Source organism: Priapulus caudatus, unplaced genomic scaffold (assembly GCF_000485595.1).
Source record: "Priapulus caudatus unplaced genomic scaffold, Priapulus_caudatus-5.0.1 Scaffold1868, whole genome shotgun sequence".
Lineage (NCBI taxonomy): Eukaryota > Metazoa > Priapulida > Priapulimorpha > Priapulimorphida > Priapulidae > Priapulus > Priapulus caudatus.
Genome location: NW_014578929.1, coordinates 398 through 17245, shown reverse-complemented (window position 1 = coordinate 17245; position 16848 = coordinate 398). Strand labels below are relative to the sequence as shown.

General features: G+C 44.1%; 1 protein-coding gene across 1 annotated transcript; it reads right to left on the bottom strand.

Annotated features, from left to right (window-relative positions):
- Positions 1 to 451: 451 nt before the first annotated feature.
- On the bottom strand, positions 452 to 16331 carry LOC106817793 (protein FAM98A-like). Its single transcript, XM_014822490.1, has 3 exons — positions 16154 to 16331; positions 3439 to 3584; positions 452 to 905 (listed from the first exon to the last, which is right to left on the bottom strand). The coding sequence occupies exons 1-3, from the start codon at positions 16189 to 16191 to the stop codon at positions 814 to 816; spliced, it is 276 nt and encodes a 91-aa protein (XP_014677976.1). The 5' UTR covers positions 16192 to 16331; the 3' UTR covers positions 452 to 813.
- Positions 16332 to 16848: the final 517 nt, after the last annotated feature.

Here is a 16848-nt window from a genome sequence, read left to right as displayed (position 1 = left end):
GCAGCACGCTGGGACGACGTAATATATGCAAAAATGCTGTACGTACGCTCTCAAAACGATTTCAAAACAAATACTCATCCAACAGCTTCGATCTTTGTTTCTATTTGAAGAACAGTGTTGACTTCTTATGAAAACATAACGTCTCTGTTCGTAACCGAGCTGTGTCACGCGAAATCACACAGAGACTGACGAAATTCTCGCCACGACGCCACGCCACGCGCTGACGCCACGAAGGCGGAGCTTTTCCAGATAACATCGTCATAATCATAATGGCAAACATGAGAACATCACATTGGTGCGTTAAGATGGATACGGGAAGTCGGAGCGGCAGTGACGATTGCAGGGCTAGACTGCTACCGACCTTCACTCAGCCAACTATCGTTGGCTACACTGAAGTGAGTTACGCTAGCGTGTCGAACTGTGCACCGCGCGGCAGTCTAGGTCATCGAGCCGAGCGTTTTTTTTTAAATACTTGAAAATGGTACATAGATGGACTCGTTGCGCCATCTATGGATAACTTCGAAAATAATCTCAGGGCATAAAACAGACAAAACGCTAAATTCGTTTTCTACAGGAAAAAGACGCGCGCCGAGCAGCAAAGCAACAATAACGAGCATTTGTATAAACACTCGACCTACGTGCGTAGTCGAAAGGGTTCTGCAATCGCCACAACTCCTCAATTGAGCGATTATGGGGCTTTTATGCTTACTCAAAGAGCACTGTCCAAACAGTGTTCGAAATAATGCAGCGAATAAGATTTAGGGTCGCCGCGAGGCGTTGTTCGCGCTTCGCGCGGATCCGGGCTGCCAATCATCAAGCAGCATTTAAGGTGTTTTCGCCAAAGCATTCCTTATGTGCACATAGGTGTGTATATAGTAGGTTCCAGTGGGTTTCCAGGAGGTCTTCTGAGAACAAGACCATTCCAAAATCAAGCTCACTGTTACTATCACTTCCAATGGCAGTTGAACTGTCAACATGCTAGACCACTCTTAGCGCATGTTCAAATTCACACAACACCAGCTCGCATAAATTGTCCTTATTTTTTAACAAATATCAACTGTGGGTATTTTCTCTGGCATCCCCTGTTTATTTGACAGTTTCTGCATTCCCAATTCTCAAGTGTCATCAGTTTCACCAGTCTCTTCGTATGCAAAATTTCATCTCATTCGATTGCAATTTTGGGCATCTTAAATCAATAAACGGTGGAATGCTTAGCAAACAGACAGACAGACAGAGTTCGTTTTTGTAGTAGTATCTATATATAAGGACAAGAGCATACACGAGGTCGACACTTGCCTATCTGTAGCTGACAATCGACATATATACAGACACCGTATACACGAAGCATACACGTTACACAACAAACATTGGTTATAGGTGACACAGGAACCGTGCAAGGGGACTACTCATCGCATACACATAATCTGCAGCTCATGCCATGTATATATCTCTTACATAAAGGGCGAGTCTGTTTTTGTGTCTGTCCTTCTGTCTATCTTCTCTCCCCCCTAAGAGCTCACCCCCAACACCATATATATTCTTAATCAGCATGTCGCGACGACCATTTATAAGGCCCAAAAAAAAACACAAAATAAAAAAGTTTAAAATTACAATTACAATTATTTATTATTTTAATAAATGTCCGCGCGGTGGCGCTATATACCCTCCTACTAATTCACTGCGGCCGTTCACTGCTCATCCATCGAGTGCATGTTGAATTTGCATTTTGACCGCTATTTTTCGAGCTCTATTGTCGACTATTTTTGTTAGTTCTATTAAAACCAATTTAGCTTCGAAGGAGAGACAAAAGCGTCGTACACGACTACTACTGCTGCTACTATGCTACGGTATAAATGCTCAACTTGCTGCTTATTTTTCCCGCATGCACTCAGTGTTTGTCGTTAGCACTCTCAATCAGCATATTTGCTAATTAATTACACTAATCGTGCTTCAATGGACAATAGACTCAAAATTCACAGAGATTAAGGCTAAGACATGTCACATGATGTGTAGAATTGTAACTCAAATTGTTCGCTCCATATGATAGTTAGTACATGTTCCTACTGGTCATAGCATAATAGCGGGAGTGGGCGGGGTCTATTTTTATCCTCCAATCACAGGTCGGAGCAAATCCTCTGTTTAGACGCATGTATCAGCATAATGTGACGACCATTTTAGGCCAAAGAAATCAAAAAAAATACAAAAACTACAAAAATCTGAAATTACAATTAAAATTATTCATCTCTTACATAAAGGGCGAGTCTGTTTTTGTGTCTGTCCGTCTGTCTATCTTCTCCCCCCCCGTAACAGGTCATCCCAAACACCATATATATTCTTAATCAACATGTCGCGACGACCATTTATAAGGCCCCTAACTATCTATTTAGCTTCGAAGGAGAGACAAAAGCGGAGAGACAAAAGCGGTTATCTATCTATTTGGTAAGCGTCATAGACGACTACCATATAGGTATAAATGCTTAACTTGCTGCTTATTTTCGTATTTTCGAGTGTTTCGTATTCATCTCCTACAATAAATCGCCGGATCTATCTGATTCTGTCTGTCTGTCTTCTCGAGACCAGTAAGAGGTGACCCGTGAGGTATATTCTCAATCAGCATGACGCGACGACCATTTTAGGCCAAAAACAATTTGCACAAAAAGGCCAAAATAAGGGCAAAAAACAAACAACACATTTCCCCCCATTAAACAGCAATCCTATAGCGCTCAACAATCAGGCTCAACAGTCAGGCTCAAAATCAGGCAATCGCATGAAATGCGAATAACGCAAGCAATAGCAGAAAACGCATGAAATAGCAGAAAAGCAGTAACCCCAAAAAATCCCGGGCATCGCCGGGTAGCCCAGCTAGTGACCTATATGTCACATACATATGGCCTACACGCCACATATATGTAAACTTCATGACACATATATATGACCAGGGTGCGAAATTAGCACCAGCCCACCGGCATATGCCGGCAAATTATTTGGAAAGCCGATAACATTGGCAAAACACCGGCTCGGAGCAGCCTTGTTAGCGAGTACCAATTAACATTTTTATTTATAACATTAATGAAAAAATAGCCTACAATACTGTTTTACCTGAAGGACATCACGCTATAAATCATCAACATTTTACAAATATGAAATCAAGAATGCAAGCGTGAAACATGACATTGATTTTACAAACAAAATTTGTGAGGGCTGGTAAAAAAAATGCTGCTACCAGCCCTCTGGGCCGGTACAAAAAAATCGCAATTTCGTGCCCTGATGACGTACGTGTGAAGTAGATATAACAAACATGAACTACATGTCATATGCATTTCATCTCTGTGGTATATAAGGAAGGTTTCATAATGGAAAAGTCACCTATATGTCACATGTTTCACTTATATGAGACATATAAGCACACTTTGTGAGTGACAGGCAGGCATATATTACCTGTGACAGGGTTGACATGCTCCTCCAATTTGCAGAGAGCTTTTAATTCTAAGCTGAGCCAGGAAACGAGCCGTGAAAATTCTGGTGATGCAGGGCTGGCGTTCAACCACTTGACCAACACATCGTCTGTAATTTCTTCATGGTACCTAAAATTTCACGCAGTATAACCAAACTGTTATGGTTAAAATTGTGCTATGTATGTGCGTATACCCATCAAATATTTGGGTGTATTAGTAATTCACTACGGGCTATCTAAATTATTAGTCCTTTAATTAGTCTGCTTGACTAAGAATAACAGGTCATGTCCATCTACCTTCACATATATCTAGCTAATACATGTTTTCAAAATGTTAGGATTTTGTTGTATTATAGTTTGTTATGAAAACCATTTTTAAATGGTTTCAAAGTGTTAATTATAACATATATATGTAGATTATAAAAAAAACGTTTAATTGACGTTTTTTAACGTTCATGATATTGTTGCAAAATGGTTCAATAAAAACTTTTGGAACAAAGGTTAAACATTAATAATAAGGTTATATGTAGGTTCTTTTCTCTTATTAAGGTAAAGTATATATATATATTATATCAAGAGTACATAATAGAGAAGAGTATGACACTGTTTTAACAGCGATTTGCATAGTTTTCAACTTGAATTTATTCTATCAATAATTTATATGTGAATAAATAAATAATATTCAAACTATATACCTTGTTTTGTTCTCTGATTCTCCCTAAATCATATGACACCACCAGTTTACCTGAAAATCGTATGTGTTCTTCAAAAAGTTCTTTGAATATGACACGCTTTCACACAGTTTTCCCCGTGATTTGCTTTTCTCCGACTAAACTTGATATAGCGCGGCAGCACCAGATTGTTACTACGGGACGCTGGGGGCTGTTGGGGATATTAGGCATCGAATTGTATGCAGTGTGTAATGTGTTTCCAGCGTGCTAAAAATAAATGTGTGCTCACGGCGAGCTAGCAGCTGATTTTAGATGTGTTGCCATCGTGTTCCTGATGATAATGAAGCGAAACAAGTGCTGTTACTGTGCTTACCTAATATCCGCCAACAGCCCCCAGCGTCCCGTAGTAACAATCTGGTGCTGCCGCGCTATATCAAGTTTAGTCGGAGAGATGCAAATCACGGGGACAACAAGAAATGTCGTAATCAAAGAACTTTTTTGAAGAACACAAGATTTTCAGGTAAACCTGTGGTGTCATATGATTAAGGGAGAATCAGAGAACAAAACAAGGTATAGTTTGAATATATTTATTCACATATTGATAGAATAAATTCAAGTTGAAAACTACGCAAAACGCTGTTAAAACAGCGTCATACTCTTCTCTATTATGTACTCTTGATTACATGTAGGTTCTTATTAGGCATGTTTACCAAAAACATTTTATTGACGATTTAATTACAGTATGGTCACAAAATGCTTAAATGGAAATGCTGGGAGCAAAGATTTTGCTAACGTTCCATAAACATTCATAACAAGGTTATATGTATTGAAAAACGTTTAGCAAAACTTTTCGTTGGCAAATTATTAACGTTTTCAGAATGGTTGCAGAATTTTTCAAGTTAAGTTTCGAATTACCTTAGTACAAATGGTAGAAGAATGGCCCGTGGAGTTATTAGCCGTGAGCCATTAGTCATTACTTTCGAGTCATTAGTTATTGGCCATGAGTTGTCGGAGTTGCGGCCGTCGGACCCTCACTAAGAAGGGGGGCATCGTAGTGTGACGCATGCATAGATGATGCAATCGGGAGAATAGGCCACCGGCCATAGACGGGCGAAATCCAGGGATGTTTCTGGTTACGTCACCGATCAATGTTGTGGATCACCACGTGACACTTGACTACGCCGGGACATATATAAGGGAGAGAAAGGAAGATGTAAGAAAAAGAGATATAAGGTGGAGGCCGGGAGAGGCCAATGTGGAGAGCGGTCGGAAGGAGACGAGAGTGGTTAGAGATACGACTGACGTTTGTAACAGTGCAGAGCAACGAATAAAAGAACAATTTCCTGTGAGACTGCGTTTACGCCTTTTACGATACGTGTCGTTTAAATACCTCATTACAACAAGTGGCAAATGCTATTAAATGCTATCATTCCACCCACAATGTAGTACCACGAAAAACAGGAGAAACGCATATTACGTGTTTGGCCTCACACACTCAAACATGCGTTAACTACTGCGATGTGACATTACTTTTGTTATTTACAATTTTGTGGCAATTTTGAAAAGGTCGTTAATCCCTCAAAAAATGTACTTATCTGTCACTTTGACGTGTATGTCGCCATGTCAAATGTATGTCAAGTATAAGTGACCTATATGCAGGGCGCGAAATTAGCACCGGCCCACCGGCATATGCCGGCAAATTGTTTGGAGGGCCAGTAACATTGGCAAAACACCAGCCCTCCGAGCCGGTGGTTTCAGCCGTGTTAGCGAGTACCTACATTTTATTTATAGCCTACATTATTTATAGCAAATAGCCTACATTTACAGACTTACTGTTTTACCTAAAGGATATCACACAATAACTTATCAACATTTTACAAATATGAAATCGAGAATGCAAGCGTAATACATGACATTGATTTTACAAACAAATTTTTGTTAAGGGCTGGTAAATTATGGTCTTACCATAAGAGACGTATATATAATATATGTGACTTATACGTGACTCGTACTTCAAATTGCAAGAGGTTTATAAGCCACGTATCAGGGGTAGAAATTAACTTTTGAATACGGGAGACCAACGGACTCCCTACCCTCAAAACGAGGGAGTCCGCAGCAAAATGAGGGAGTACGCAGCAAAATGAGGGAGTCCGCAGTCCGAGGTTCAACATTAAAGATATTAACAATAACGCATGTGCTTATTTTAAGATTCATGCGGTTGCACGTCTGCCAATTTTCTTTGAACATTAGCTGAAAAAATATGGTAATTCCGCGAGGCCGTGCTCTGGAACTACGAACTAACTCTCGAACTAGTTAGTATAGCAGAATTTTCAGGGAGTCACACGGACTCCTGCACATGTCAAATCAAGGAGTCCGACAGTAAATGAGGGCGTATTTGACTCCGAACTCCCGGCGTTAATTTTGCACCCTGACGTATAGATAGGGCGCGACTGATAAATGACTTATACTTGTACTTTTATAGGTCACTTACATGTCACTTATACTTATATTAATATTATATATATGTGATCACATGCAGTCTCTGATGATATATAAATACAGCTTTATGGCTTTTTGTTTAAAAAAAACAAGTTCAAATTCTAATGTTCTTAAAGTTATAAGTGACCTATTCACATATATATATAACAAGAGTAACTAGACAGAGGGCACTCACGGAGAGTGCATACCAGTGGGAAAAATACACGGGCGTGGCGGGCGATTTCGCCCCCGAAATGCCAAAAAGAGCCCGCCAAAAACATGATATCGGGGGCGACCCCAAAAGAAAAAGTCGCCCTGGAAATCGATTGTCCAGGTCGGTCCCGCTCCTTGCCGCTCTCGCTCGGCGTTGCTGCGCTGCGATGCCTAGGCCTCTGCCGCTAGCGACAGCCGGTTCCACGGCGCGGTAGAATTCATGGTACTGTGGAGATTTCAGGGGGGGAGTGAAGAGTTGTGGAGAGTTCAGGGGGGATGACGTCATACAACCAGACCAACCACCGCAACAGAGATGGAGAGTTTTCCTGAGGGAAGGGGGGGCTCCCATAAGCAGCCGATGTGGGAGGTCAGGGAGTTGCACCATCACGTACACGCGCCGGGCGAGAGAGTGGCGCCAGCGAGCACGTGGTAGACAAGGGGGTACGACGCTCGTGCGTATACTCAACCAAGGGGGTTGCATCACCTGTACACGTGTTAAGCGAGGGGAAACAACGGTTAGGCACCCGACGTAGTCCATCACTTCTGACACCGGCACGGGACAGGGAGGCGCCGCCGGTATCCTATGTCACCGCGGGCTCCTATATAAACGGCCAAGATCCAATGGTAAAGTCAGTCAGTCTTCGGACAGATACAAACAAACGAACGAACACGAACGGACAGATACGAACGAACGAGCACGAACGGACAGATACGAACAAACGAGCAAACGAACGAACGGACACGAACACGAAGGGACGAACGAACACCAACGGACAGACACGAACAAGCAAACGAACGAACGAACGGACACGAACACGAACGAACGAACGAACAAACGAACGGACGAACGGACAAACGGACAAACGCACGCACGCACGCACGCACACACACCGTCGGAGGGAGAGCACGCACACACACCGTCGGAGGGAGAGCACGCACACACACCGTCGGAGGGAGAGCCCTGCGAGCCGGACAACGCCGAGAAGGTATACCTTATATATACTAAGGAAGCTATCGCCGACACACGACAGGGAGACACACGGCCAACCCACGAACTCGCGGCGAGCCGCGAAGCACACGACCGGGAGAGACAGAGACGGCTACAATATTAACCTATAGAAAAGCTAAGAGAAGTAAACGTGTAATCGACTAACGAAATAACGTTAACGTGGCACGAACAATATATATTATACATATATATATCTATACGCTATATTCGAGATACGTGCAGTGAGTGTGTTATCCGTATATGGTTATCGAATAATCTATCAGTTGTATAAATACTATCTAAAGACTTGCGTTTCAAATTTCACTCTGGTTTTCCTGCTACTGCATCACCGTCCTACCTTCGCGGTAGGAGCGAAAAATGATCCCGCAACAAATAAATTCCACGTGCTAACCACAGCGCGTGGGAAAATCCAGTGTGGTCACCCCTAGCGCCACCACAGTACGGTGTGACTGTCAAGTGTTTACCATTTATGCATGCATGTGTGTACTGTACTGTATTGCATTCAATCAAGCGCGCGCCGTTGCCCGCACGTATATATACAGTGCTCGAAATAAGCGTTGTCCGGTTGTCCGAGACAACCAGAATTTGAGCCGGACAACCTAACCAGTCTGAGACATTGTTCGGTGGACAACCAAGAAACCCTAACCCTAACACTAACTCTAAACCAACTCGGCTATCTTATATATACGCGTGTTATAGTATATAGTACCCAATTAATCTATGGTGTATAACCTTTTGCTTTCAATATTTTGCATCTGAACTGACAATCAATCCCAATCAACTGGTGTAGGCTAGCTGGCACAATAGTGTTCAGTTTCATACTTCAAATCCGAGTGTTTTCTAGCTCATCAAGAAATCTTAATCGTGAATTAAATCGTGAATAATATAAAAATATGGCACCAGTTGCTATTTCCAACACTGATATATGTCAGGTTTTCTGATTTATGAGAGGTGAACTCGATTTGGAACCAGCAAACCAGCAAGTTTCCAAAATTTTCTGGGGGAGGACCCCATACCCCACCCCACCTGTTTTTCACCCCCCCTCCCTTCTTGGAATCCTAGACTTGCCACTGAACAATTACATATCTTGGGAGCAGAGAACAATGAACAAAAATGTCGCCTTTTCGCATGGCGCCCAAAACAAAGATTGCAGAGCTGAGAGGTAGAGGAGCCGTAGGGTGTGCCATGTGGAGAGGGAGGCGGAGGAGCCAGTAAAATATTAAGTCATCCACTATTTTGCGCAGTTCGCTGTTTTTGGCCTCCTTTGTTAAAAAATCCTGGCTACGCCACTGTTTTTGGGTGTTTTCTGATCATATTATAATGTAATTGAAAATAGGAGATTTGGGGATATTTTTTGGGACAACCAGAAATTGTTGCGGACAACCCGATTTGATAGGCCTGGTTGTCGCGCAGGACAGACGACTATTTTTTCTTCTTCATTTCGGAGCAACCTGATATACCGTGTGTGCCTGTGGCACGTGGCTGCGTGTAGCGTGTGTGCTGCGCGCGTGCGCTGCGTGCGTGCGTGTGCGTGCGTGCGGTTGGCTTGTGTGGTGCCGGTGTGCGCCTGCGGGCGTGCTATAATGTTCGTAGTTCGCCTGTCAGATCTGATGAATAACTGTCTTGTAGATATTGACTGAATTGCTTCTTATGTTTGCCTGTACAAAGGCCTTGCTAAATTGTGGGTATGGTTGTGTGCTGTGTGTGTGTGGTGTGTGTGTGTGTGTGTGTGTGTGTGTGTGTGCGTGACGTTGTGTTGTGGTGGAGCGTGTGTGTGTGTGCGCCCTCGGCTACTGCGAGTGTGTATTAGCTACTGTTGCTTCTGTGTGTAGTATTTGAGGAAACAGCCCTGGGGAAAAAGTTGCCCTGGAAAGTGAAAAAGAGGCCCTGGAAAATTAGAAAAGGGTAGCACCCCCCGAAATTTTGGGAGGGTTTTGGCAAAGAACCACGGGAAAAAAATTAATTTTGTGCATTGGTGGGGCACTACTTGTCACAAACACATGTTGTTACAAACAAACACCCGAGCGTATTGTTACGTCCCGGAACACCAACCCTGGTGTATGATAGGAGGTTTGCGTAATATATAAGGCACGCTGCCATGTGGCAGTAGGCAGATGCCATGCTTCTCTACTTCGTGACGTGCTTAAACCGGGTAACCTCCACCAGGTGGGCTGCATAGAGTAAACCATGGTGTCTCTAACGATGAAACTCTAAAGTACAGCTACCGTGTATCAACAGATGTAACACATACGCTCCGTCCAGCTACGACATAACGCTTCGTCAGGCGAGCCGCTCGTCTTGGCTTACCGCTGCTTGCTCACACTGGTACTCAGCGCTTCGATCTGCGCACGCGCTAATATCGGAGTCAATGACGCCCCAGCCTATAGCTAATGTAAGCAACCACAACTAACACACTAAACATCTGTGGCGAAGCGAAGAATGGAGCGGGGACTGGCTGTCTGCTCTACACGAACAGGGCACTGACACACGATATCGCACACAAGAGCCCGGGATCCCCCACATTACGCGAGCGTCACATCGTCCCCTCCAACTCCGTTGGAGAAGGTAATAAGTAACATTTTATAAGGGATGTGAAACAGTCGTCAAAGTGGGACCATTGGCGGTTTGGCATTGTAAAATGGGTTCCAAAGGTACACAAAGATAGGAGAGCATTTTGGTTGTGAGGAGCAAAGCCGATGTGTTATGCTAGATGAGTTCTCCTAATCTCCAGTTTGCCAACATATAGTTTGAAGGCAATCTGTAGTTTCTGGGCCATCCAAATTAGTATTCGAGGGGGGGGGAGAGAGATTATTAAGAATTGTTTCAGCAGCAGTGGTACCTGAATACATAAAAGAGTTGGCTAAATGTAGAGGGTTGGGCATTACTGGACTATGAGAGAGCGACCAGCAGAAACTCCTTCGGGGAATTGAGCAGGAAAAAAGCTACAAAGTCGGGAATGACACACACGAGTGTTGCCGGCAGGAAAAATATACTGTGAATTTCATTCGGATTTTCCATGGGCATGATTACCGTCTAATTAATCTACGGGTCGTTGGTCCCGGCTAACGGGTCTTACGTAGGGACAGTCTACCCCGCAGGCCAGCACGCCTGCACAGCATGCACGGCACGCTGCAGCACCACGGAGCCGCTCAGGCAACGGAGAGCGCCAAGCACGCGAGCCAGAGAGCACGGCACGCACGCGGAACACATGCCACGGCGCGCAGGCACAGCACGCAAGGTCCCGCCCCGGCAGGCCACACCGGCAGCACACAGGCACCGCACCGCCAACGCACGGCACGCCACGCACCGCCACGCCACCACGCACGCAGGCAGCACACGCAAGCAACGCGAACCGGCACACACGTACTCATACGCGGCTCGGGCGGCAGGCGCGCACTGATCTGGAATGGGCAATACAGTACAGTACACACATGCATGCTTAAAATGGTAAACACTTGAACAGTCCACACCGTAACCATGTAATTCTCCTCCGCGGCTCGTCGGATACGCGCTGCCGCTAGCGGCAGAGGCCTAGGCATCGCAGCGCAGAAACGCCAAGTGAGAGCGGCAAGGCGCTAGACCGACCTGGACAATCTATTTCCAGGGCGACTTTTTCTTTTGGGGTCGCCCCCGATATCATCTTTTCGGGGGCTCTTTTTGGCATTTCGGGGGCGAAATCGCTTGCCGCCCCCGTGTATTTTTTCCCCTGCGTATTATAGACCGACGGACCAAAAATAATTTTTTTTTTCCGATCACAGTGAACTTCGTAGTTTGATACAAACTGGTCGTAGTGGTGCAAAGGAATAGAAATTCGTATAAAATAGGGATAAATCATAGTGGTTGGCATCTCTGTCTCTATCCTTGTACCGTAAAATGGGACGTAGGCCCTACCACTACTAGTACCAGGCTACCTCAGTACCTGTAGTAGCTCCAAGAAACGGTATTGCTAGGGTTAGAATACCGTTTCAAACCTTGGCTGCAGCTAAACACGTAGTTGCCTTATTTGCCAAGTATCGCCAAAGAACACTACACATGTGATATACCAAATGAATCAGTATACGTCCACCTTCTTGTAACCATCAGTGCGCTACGATGCGCTGGGTACTTATGGGGTTACAGCGACTTTTTGAGACGAATACAACCAAATTTATGAATTTGCCACCATGTTTACTATCATTCCGACTGTGACTAAAATCCGCAATGGATCGAACAAGGGAAATTAAACGATCTGCGGTTCTCATGTAAACCACCCCTACATCCGAGAACATGTCATCTAAGGTTTTTACGAATGGACCAGACATTTGTGAACATCATTTCACTTGCTTTGGTGTGTATTTGCCGTGAGAGCCATCGTACTATTTCTGTAGTATTTTCTAGCGAGTCTTTTCCGTTTCGGGTTTTCCGTGCCTCGCTAAACATGGCGGATAAAGCTGATTGGAAAGTTGATATGCTGTGAGAATTAGCAGATTATACCGTGAATTAAGAGATACATTCTAGTTTAGAAGCAGGACAACTGTGAGTTAACGTTCATATTTCAGACAAGGCAAGTCAAAGGTGGTAATAGAATAGTTTTATTTGAGATATACATCTGGATCTGCAAAGGTGATAGGTTTTTTGTATGAAAGAGTGTCAGGCTGTATAGACAATCCGTCGCACAGCCTGGTCGGGCTATACCTGTAGTGTAGGCTGTACTATACTATAGCTCTAGTACTATAGCCCGTGTACTATGCGGGCTATAATACTACTACTAGAGCTAGCTGTACTACTACCGGGTGCAAATCCACTTTAGGCACCTTAGGTATAACGAAGTGATGCACAGATTTCTGTGTATCATCAACTGATGCACAGACTTTCCGTATCTCAAGGAATGATGCAAAAACCCTAACCCTAACCCTAACACACTTCGTAATACCTAAGGTTATACTTTATGACTTAGGGTTAGGGTTAGGGTTTTTGCATCATTCCTTGATATACGGAAAGTCTGTGCATATGTTGATGATACATAGAAATCTGTGCATCACTTCGTGATACCTAAGGCTAAGGTGCCTAAAGTGGATTTGCACCGCTGCACTTTAGGCACCTTAGGTATCACGAAGTGATGCACAGATTTCTGTGTATCATCAACTGATGCAGAGACTTTCCGTATATCAAGGAATAATGCAAAAACCCTAACCCTAACCCTAAGTCATAAAGTATAACCTTAGGATTAGTTATCACGAAGTGTGTTAGGGTTAGGGTTAGGGTAGCCCGACCAGGCTGTGCGACAGCTTGTCTATATGCGGTATTCTAACCCTAGCAATACCGTTTCTTGGAGCTAGGGTTAGGGCTAGGGTTAGGGTTAGGGTTCGGGTTTTTGCATCATTCCTTGATATACGGTAAGTCTGTGCATCAGTTGATGATGTACACAGAAATATATGCATAACTTCGTGATACCTAAGGTGCATAAAGTGAATTTGCACCTACTACGACTACTACTACTACTGCTGAGAGGGTCAATGTCCCCCGGGGTACTGCCGGAGCATATATTTGAGGAAACAGCCCTGGGAAAAAGTTGCCCTGGAAAGTGGAAAAAGAGCCCTGGAAAATGAAAAGGTAGCCCCCGAAATTTTGGGAGGGTTTGCAAAGAACCACGGGGAAAAAAATTAATTTTTTCATTGGTGCATACTGTCACAACACATGTTGTTACAAACAAACACCCGAGCGTTTGTTACGCCGACACCACCTGGTGTGAACTATAGGAGGTTTGCGTATATATAAGGCACTGCCATGTGGCAGTAGGCCTCTTCTTACTTCGTGCGTGCTTAGACCGGTATCCCACCAGGTGCTCGATAATAAAGCATGGTGTTCTAACATAACTCTAAATACAGTACGTGTATCAGTATTGTAACACATACCTCCGCCAGCGACATAGCTCGTAGCAGCCGCTCGTTGCTGCTGCTTGCTCACATGTACACGCTTGTCTCGACGCGCTAATATCGATCGCGCCAACACACTAACACACTAACACTGACTGGCTTGCTCCTGGCTACACGAACACACTGACACACGAACGCACAAGACCGATCACATTACCTCCCCTCCAACTCCGTTGGGAGGAGGTAATAAGTACATTTTATAAGGGATGTGAAAAGTCGTCAAATGGACCATTGCGTTTGGCATTGTAAAATGGGTTCAAGGTCACAAAGATAGAGAGCATGGTTGTGAGAGCAAAGCCGATGTGTTATGCTACATAGTTCTCAATCTCCAGTTTGCCAACATATATTTGAAGCAATCTGTAGTTTCTGGCCATCAAATTAGTAGTTCGAGGGGGGGGGGGAGAGATTATTAAGATTGTTTCAGCGTGGTACTAATCACTAGAGAGTTGGCTAATGTAGAGGGTTGGCATTACTGGACTATGAGAGAGCGACAGCAAAACTCTTTCGGGGAATTGACGAAAAAAGCTACAATCGGGAATGACACACGAGTGTGCCGGCAGGGAAAAATATACGTGTGAATTTCATTAGGATTTTCCATGGGCATGGATTACCGTTCTATAATCCTACGGGTCGTTGGTCCTACGGGTCTACGTAGGCACGCCCGCAGGCACACCTGCACACATGCACGCACGCATGCAGGCACGCACGAGCTCAGGCACACGCGCAAGCACGCGAGCAGGCACGCACGCACGCGGACACATGCACGCGCGCAGGCACACACGCAAGCACGCCCGCAGGCACACCGGCACACACAGGCACGCGCGCAGGCACACACGCAAGCACGCCCGCAGGCACACCGGCACACACAGGCACGCGCGCAGGCACACACGCAAGCACGCCCGCAGGCACACCGGCACACACAGGCACGNTCATGCAAAATGCATGCGCCTTGCCCGAAATTTGCGCCCGTACAGCCGCTATTGGCGTGATAAAAAACGCTAAGACCGTTGCGCTTGCTACAGTAGGCTGTTTACCCTTGCTAGTCTGATATGTTGTTATACATTCACTTTCAAATCTGTATTTTCACGTTTTCAAAGAGTGTTTTTCTTTTCCAAGTAAAGACGCGCTTCGTTTCCAGCTCTTCCTAAATTCATTCGCCATTTTAACAAACAACAGAACCGAAATCAGAACAGGCTTACAATTACACCTGGTTCCTCGCTTCGGTATCTGTTGGCGGCTGCAGGAGGGCTGATAGACCGCCTCTGATTGGGTCTGATTGTTTGTAAATGCGAAATGATTAAAGGGATTACGTCACGAAATTTCTATGGTAAAATCTGTAAAAAAAATACTTCCATTTTTTAAATAAAAGTAATGAATCTAACGGGACTAAACAAATCGTCAAAATGTCTATAACTTGATACAAGTATTGTTTCTCACTAGTTAAAGAATACCAAAAAACCTGGACGATTTGAATTAATGTTGTCTAAATATACTTAATGCTTGCTATGGGGATTGTATGGTGTCACTGCAATTGTTCAACATCCGAACAAAATATAAAATAAGGAAGTATAATGCACGCAATTTAAAACGTCAATAAAATGTAAATGCAGAATTACTGTTATATTTTTGTGAAAGAAGTGGAAACATATTTTTTTTTATTTTTAACTATTCTGCGGGAACGTAATACACTTTTAAGGAAAGTGCGATAGAAGGGGGGGTATTTCCTGAAAACAATCTTTTAAGAAGTGAATAATCGAATTGAATGTGAATGTATATCACAAAATGCAGTTACGCGACACAGTGACAGTAGGTCAAGGTAAAGTCCATGTAGATAGGGAACGGTAAGGGTATTGTTTTCACGTGCCAATATCGTGCTCGTTACGGCGCGCCATTCGCAGCGGCATGCATTTGTTGCATGCGATTCTCACGAAATTCAAATGTAACCCCCGTTCTGTTCTGGCGCAATACTAACCTCACGCAAATAATAAAAGCAGTGGCTACCGGTTACGGTAGCCGTAATCTTAATTGTCTCCGAAGCTACGGGTAATCGGGAGTCACTTCGCTTCATACTTATCCGAGACACAAGATGGCGAGCGGTGGCGCCAGATTCGAAGTAACCGCCATTATGGTGCAAGATAAATTCCACTGATTTTGAGAGTTAGATGAGGCTAGAACTCCTATATCCCTAAACGCCTAACCTAACCCCTAACCATAACCGCCTAACCTAACCCAAACCTCTAATCCATAAATCCTAACCCTAACCCTAACGCCAAAAAGGTGCTTCAACGACCGACGGCTACCGTACCTCCAGCCACTGCGAATATAAAAAAGGTTATATGGGACAGAATTATTCGGTCTACGTGTAACGTAGGCGTAGGCCTACTACTCGCATAGGCACAAGTTTACAACAAACCCAAGGTGATCCAGGTTATCAAGAATGTCACATTCCATGCTTCACAGGACCGGTTTATTATTCGAAGTGGGTACGGATCATAGAAATAACATAGGTAGACTATATGTGTCTCTCTATATTTCTATGGTACGGATACATCGCTGTAACTTCGAGCAGAGCTTCGAGCTAAAAATGCAAAAGGCAGTTAGTTGCAAGCAAGGAGCTACATATAACAAGGAGATGAAGCGGATTGGTCATGTACTTGTGACGCCACAGGCGCCATTTTAGATCGGAAGTTTTGGATGAGGCTTGCATTGTGTGTGTGTTGCACACAGAAATAGAATAGCAAACTCCACGACAGATGGCGCTCTCGCTCATAGGCTCAATCTACTACCAAAGATCATATACAATCGTACAATTGTATATGATCTTTGCTACTACTGCCACAACAAAACTAGCATGCAGCGCCTCCTTNACGCGTGTACCGCCGGCACAGGGGGAGTGTTGTTTTCGGATAGGGAAGGAAGAGAAGAAGATGAAGAAGAGGAAGGAATATTGACTCACTTTTCAGGTAGGAAAGGAATTTTAACTACTTTACAGGTAGGGGAAGAAATTTTGACTTGCTTTTTAGGTAGGGAAAGGAATTCTTGTTATAATATATATAAATAATAATAATACTAAATATAATATTATAACAATATAAATATATAGTTATA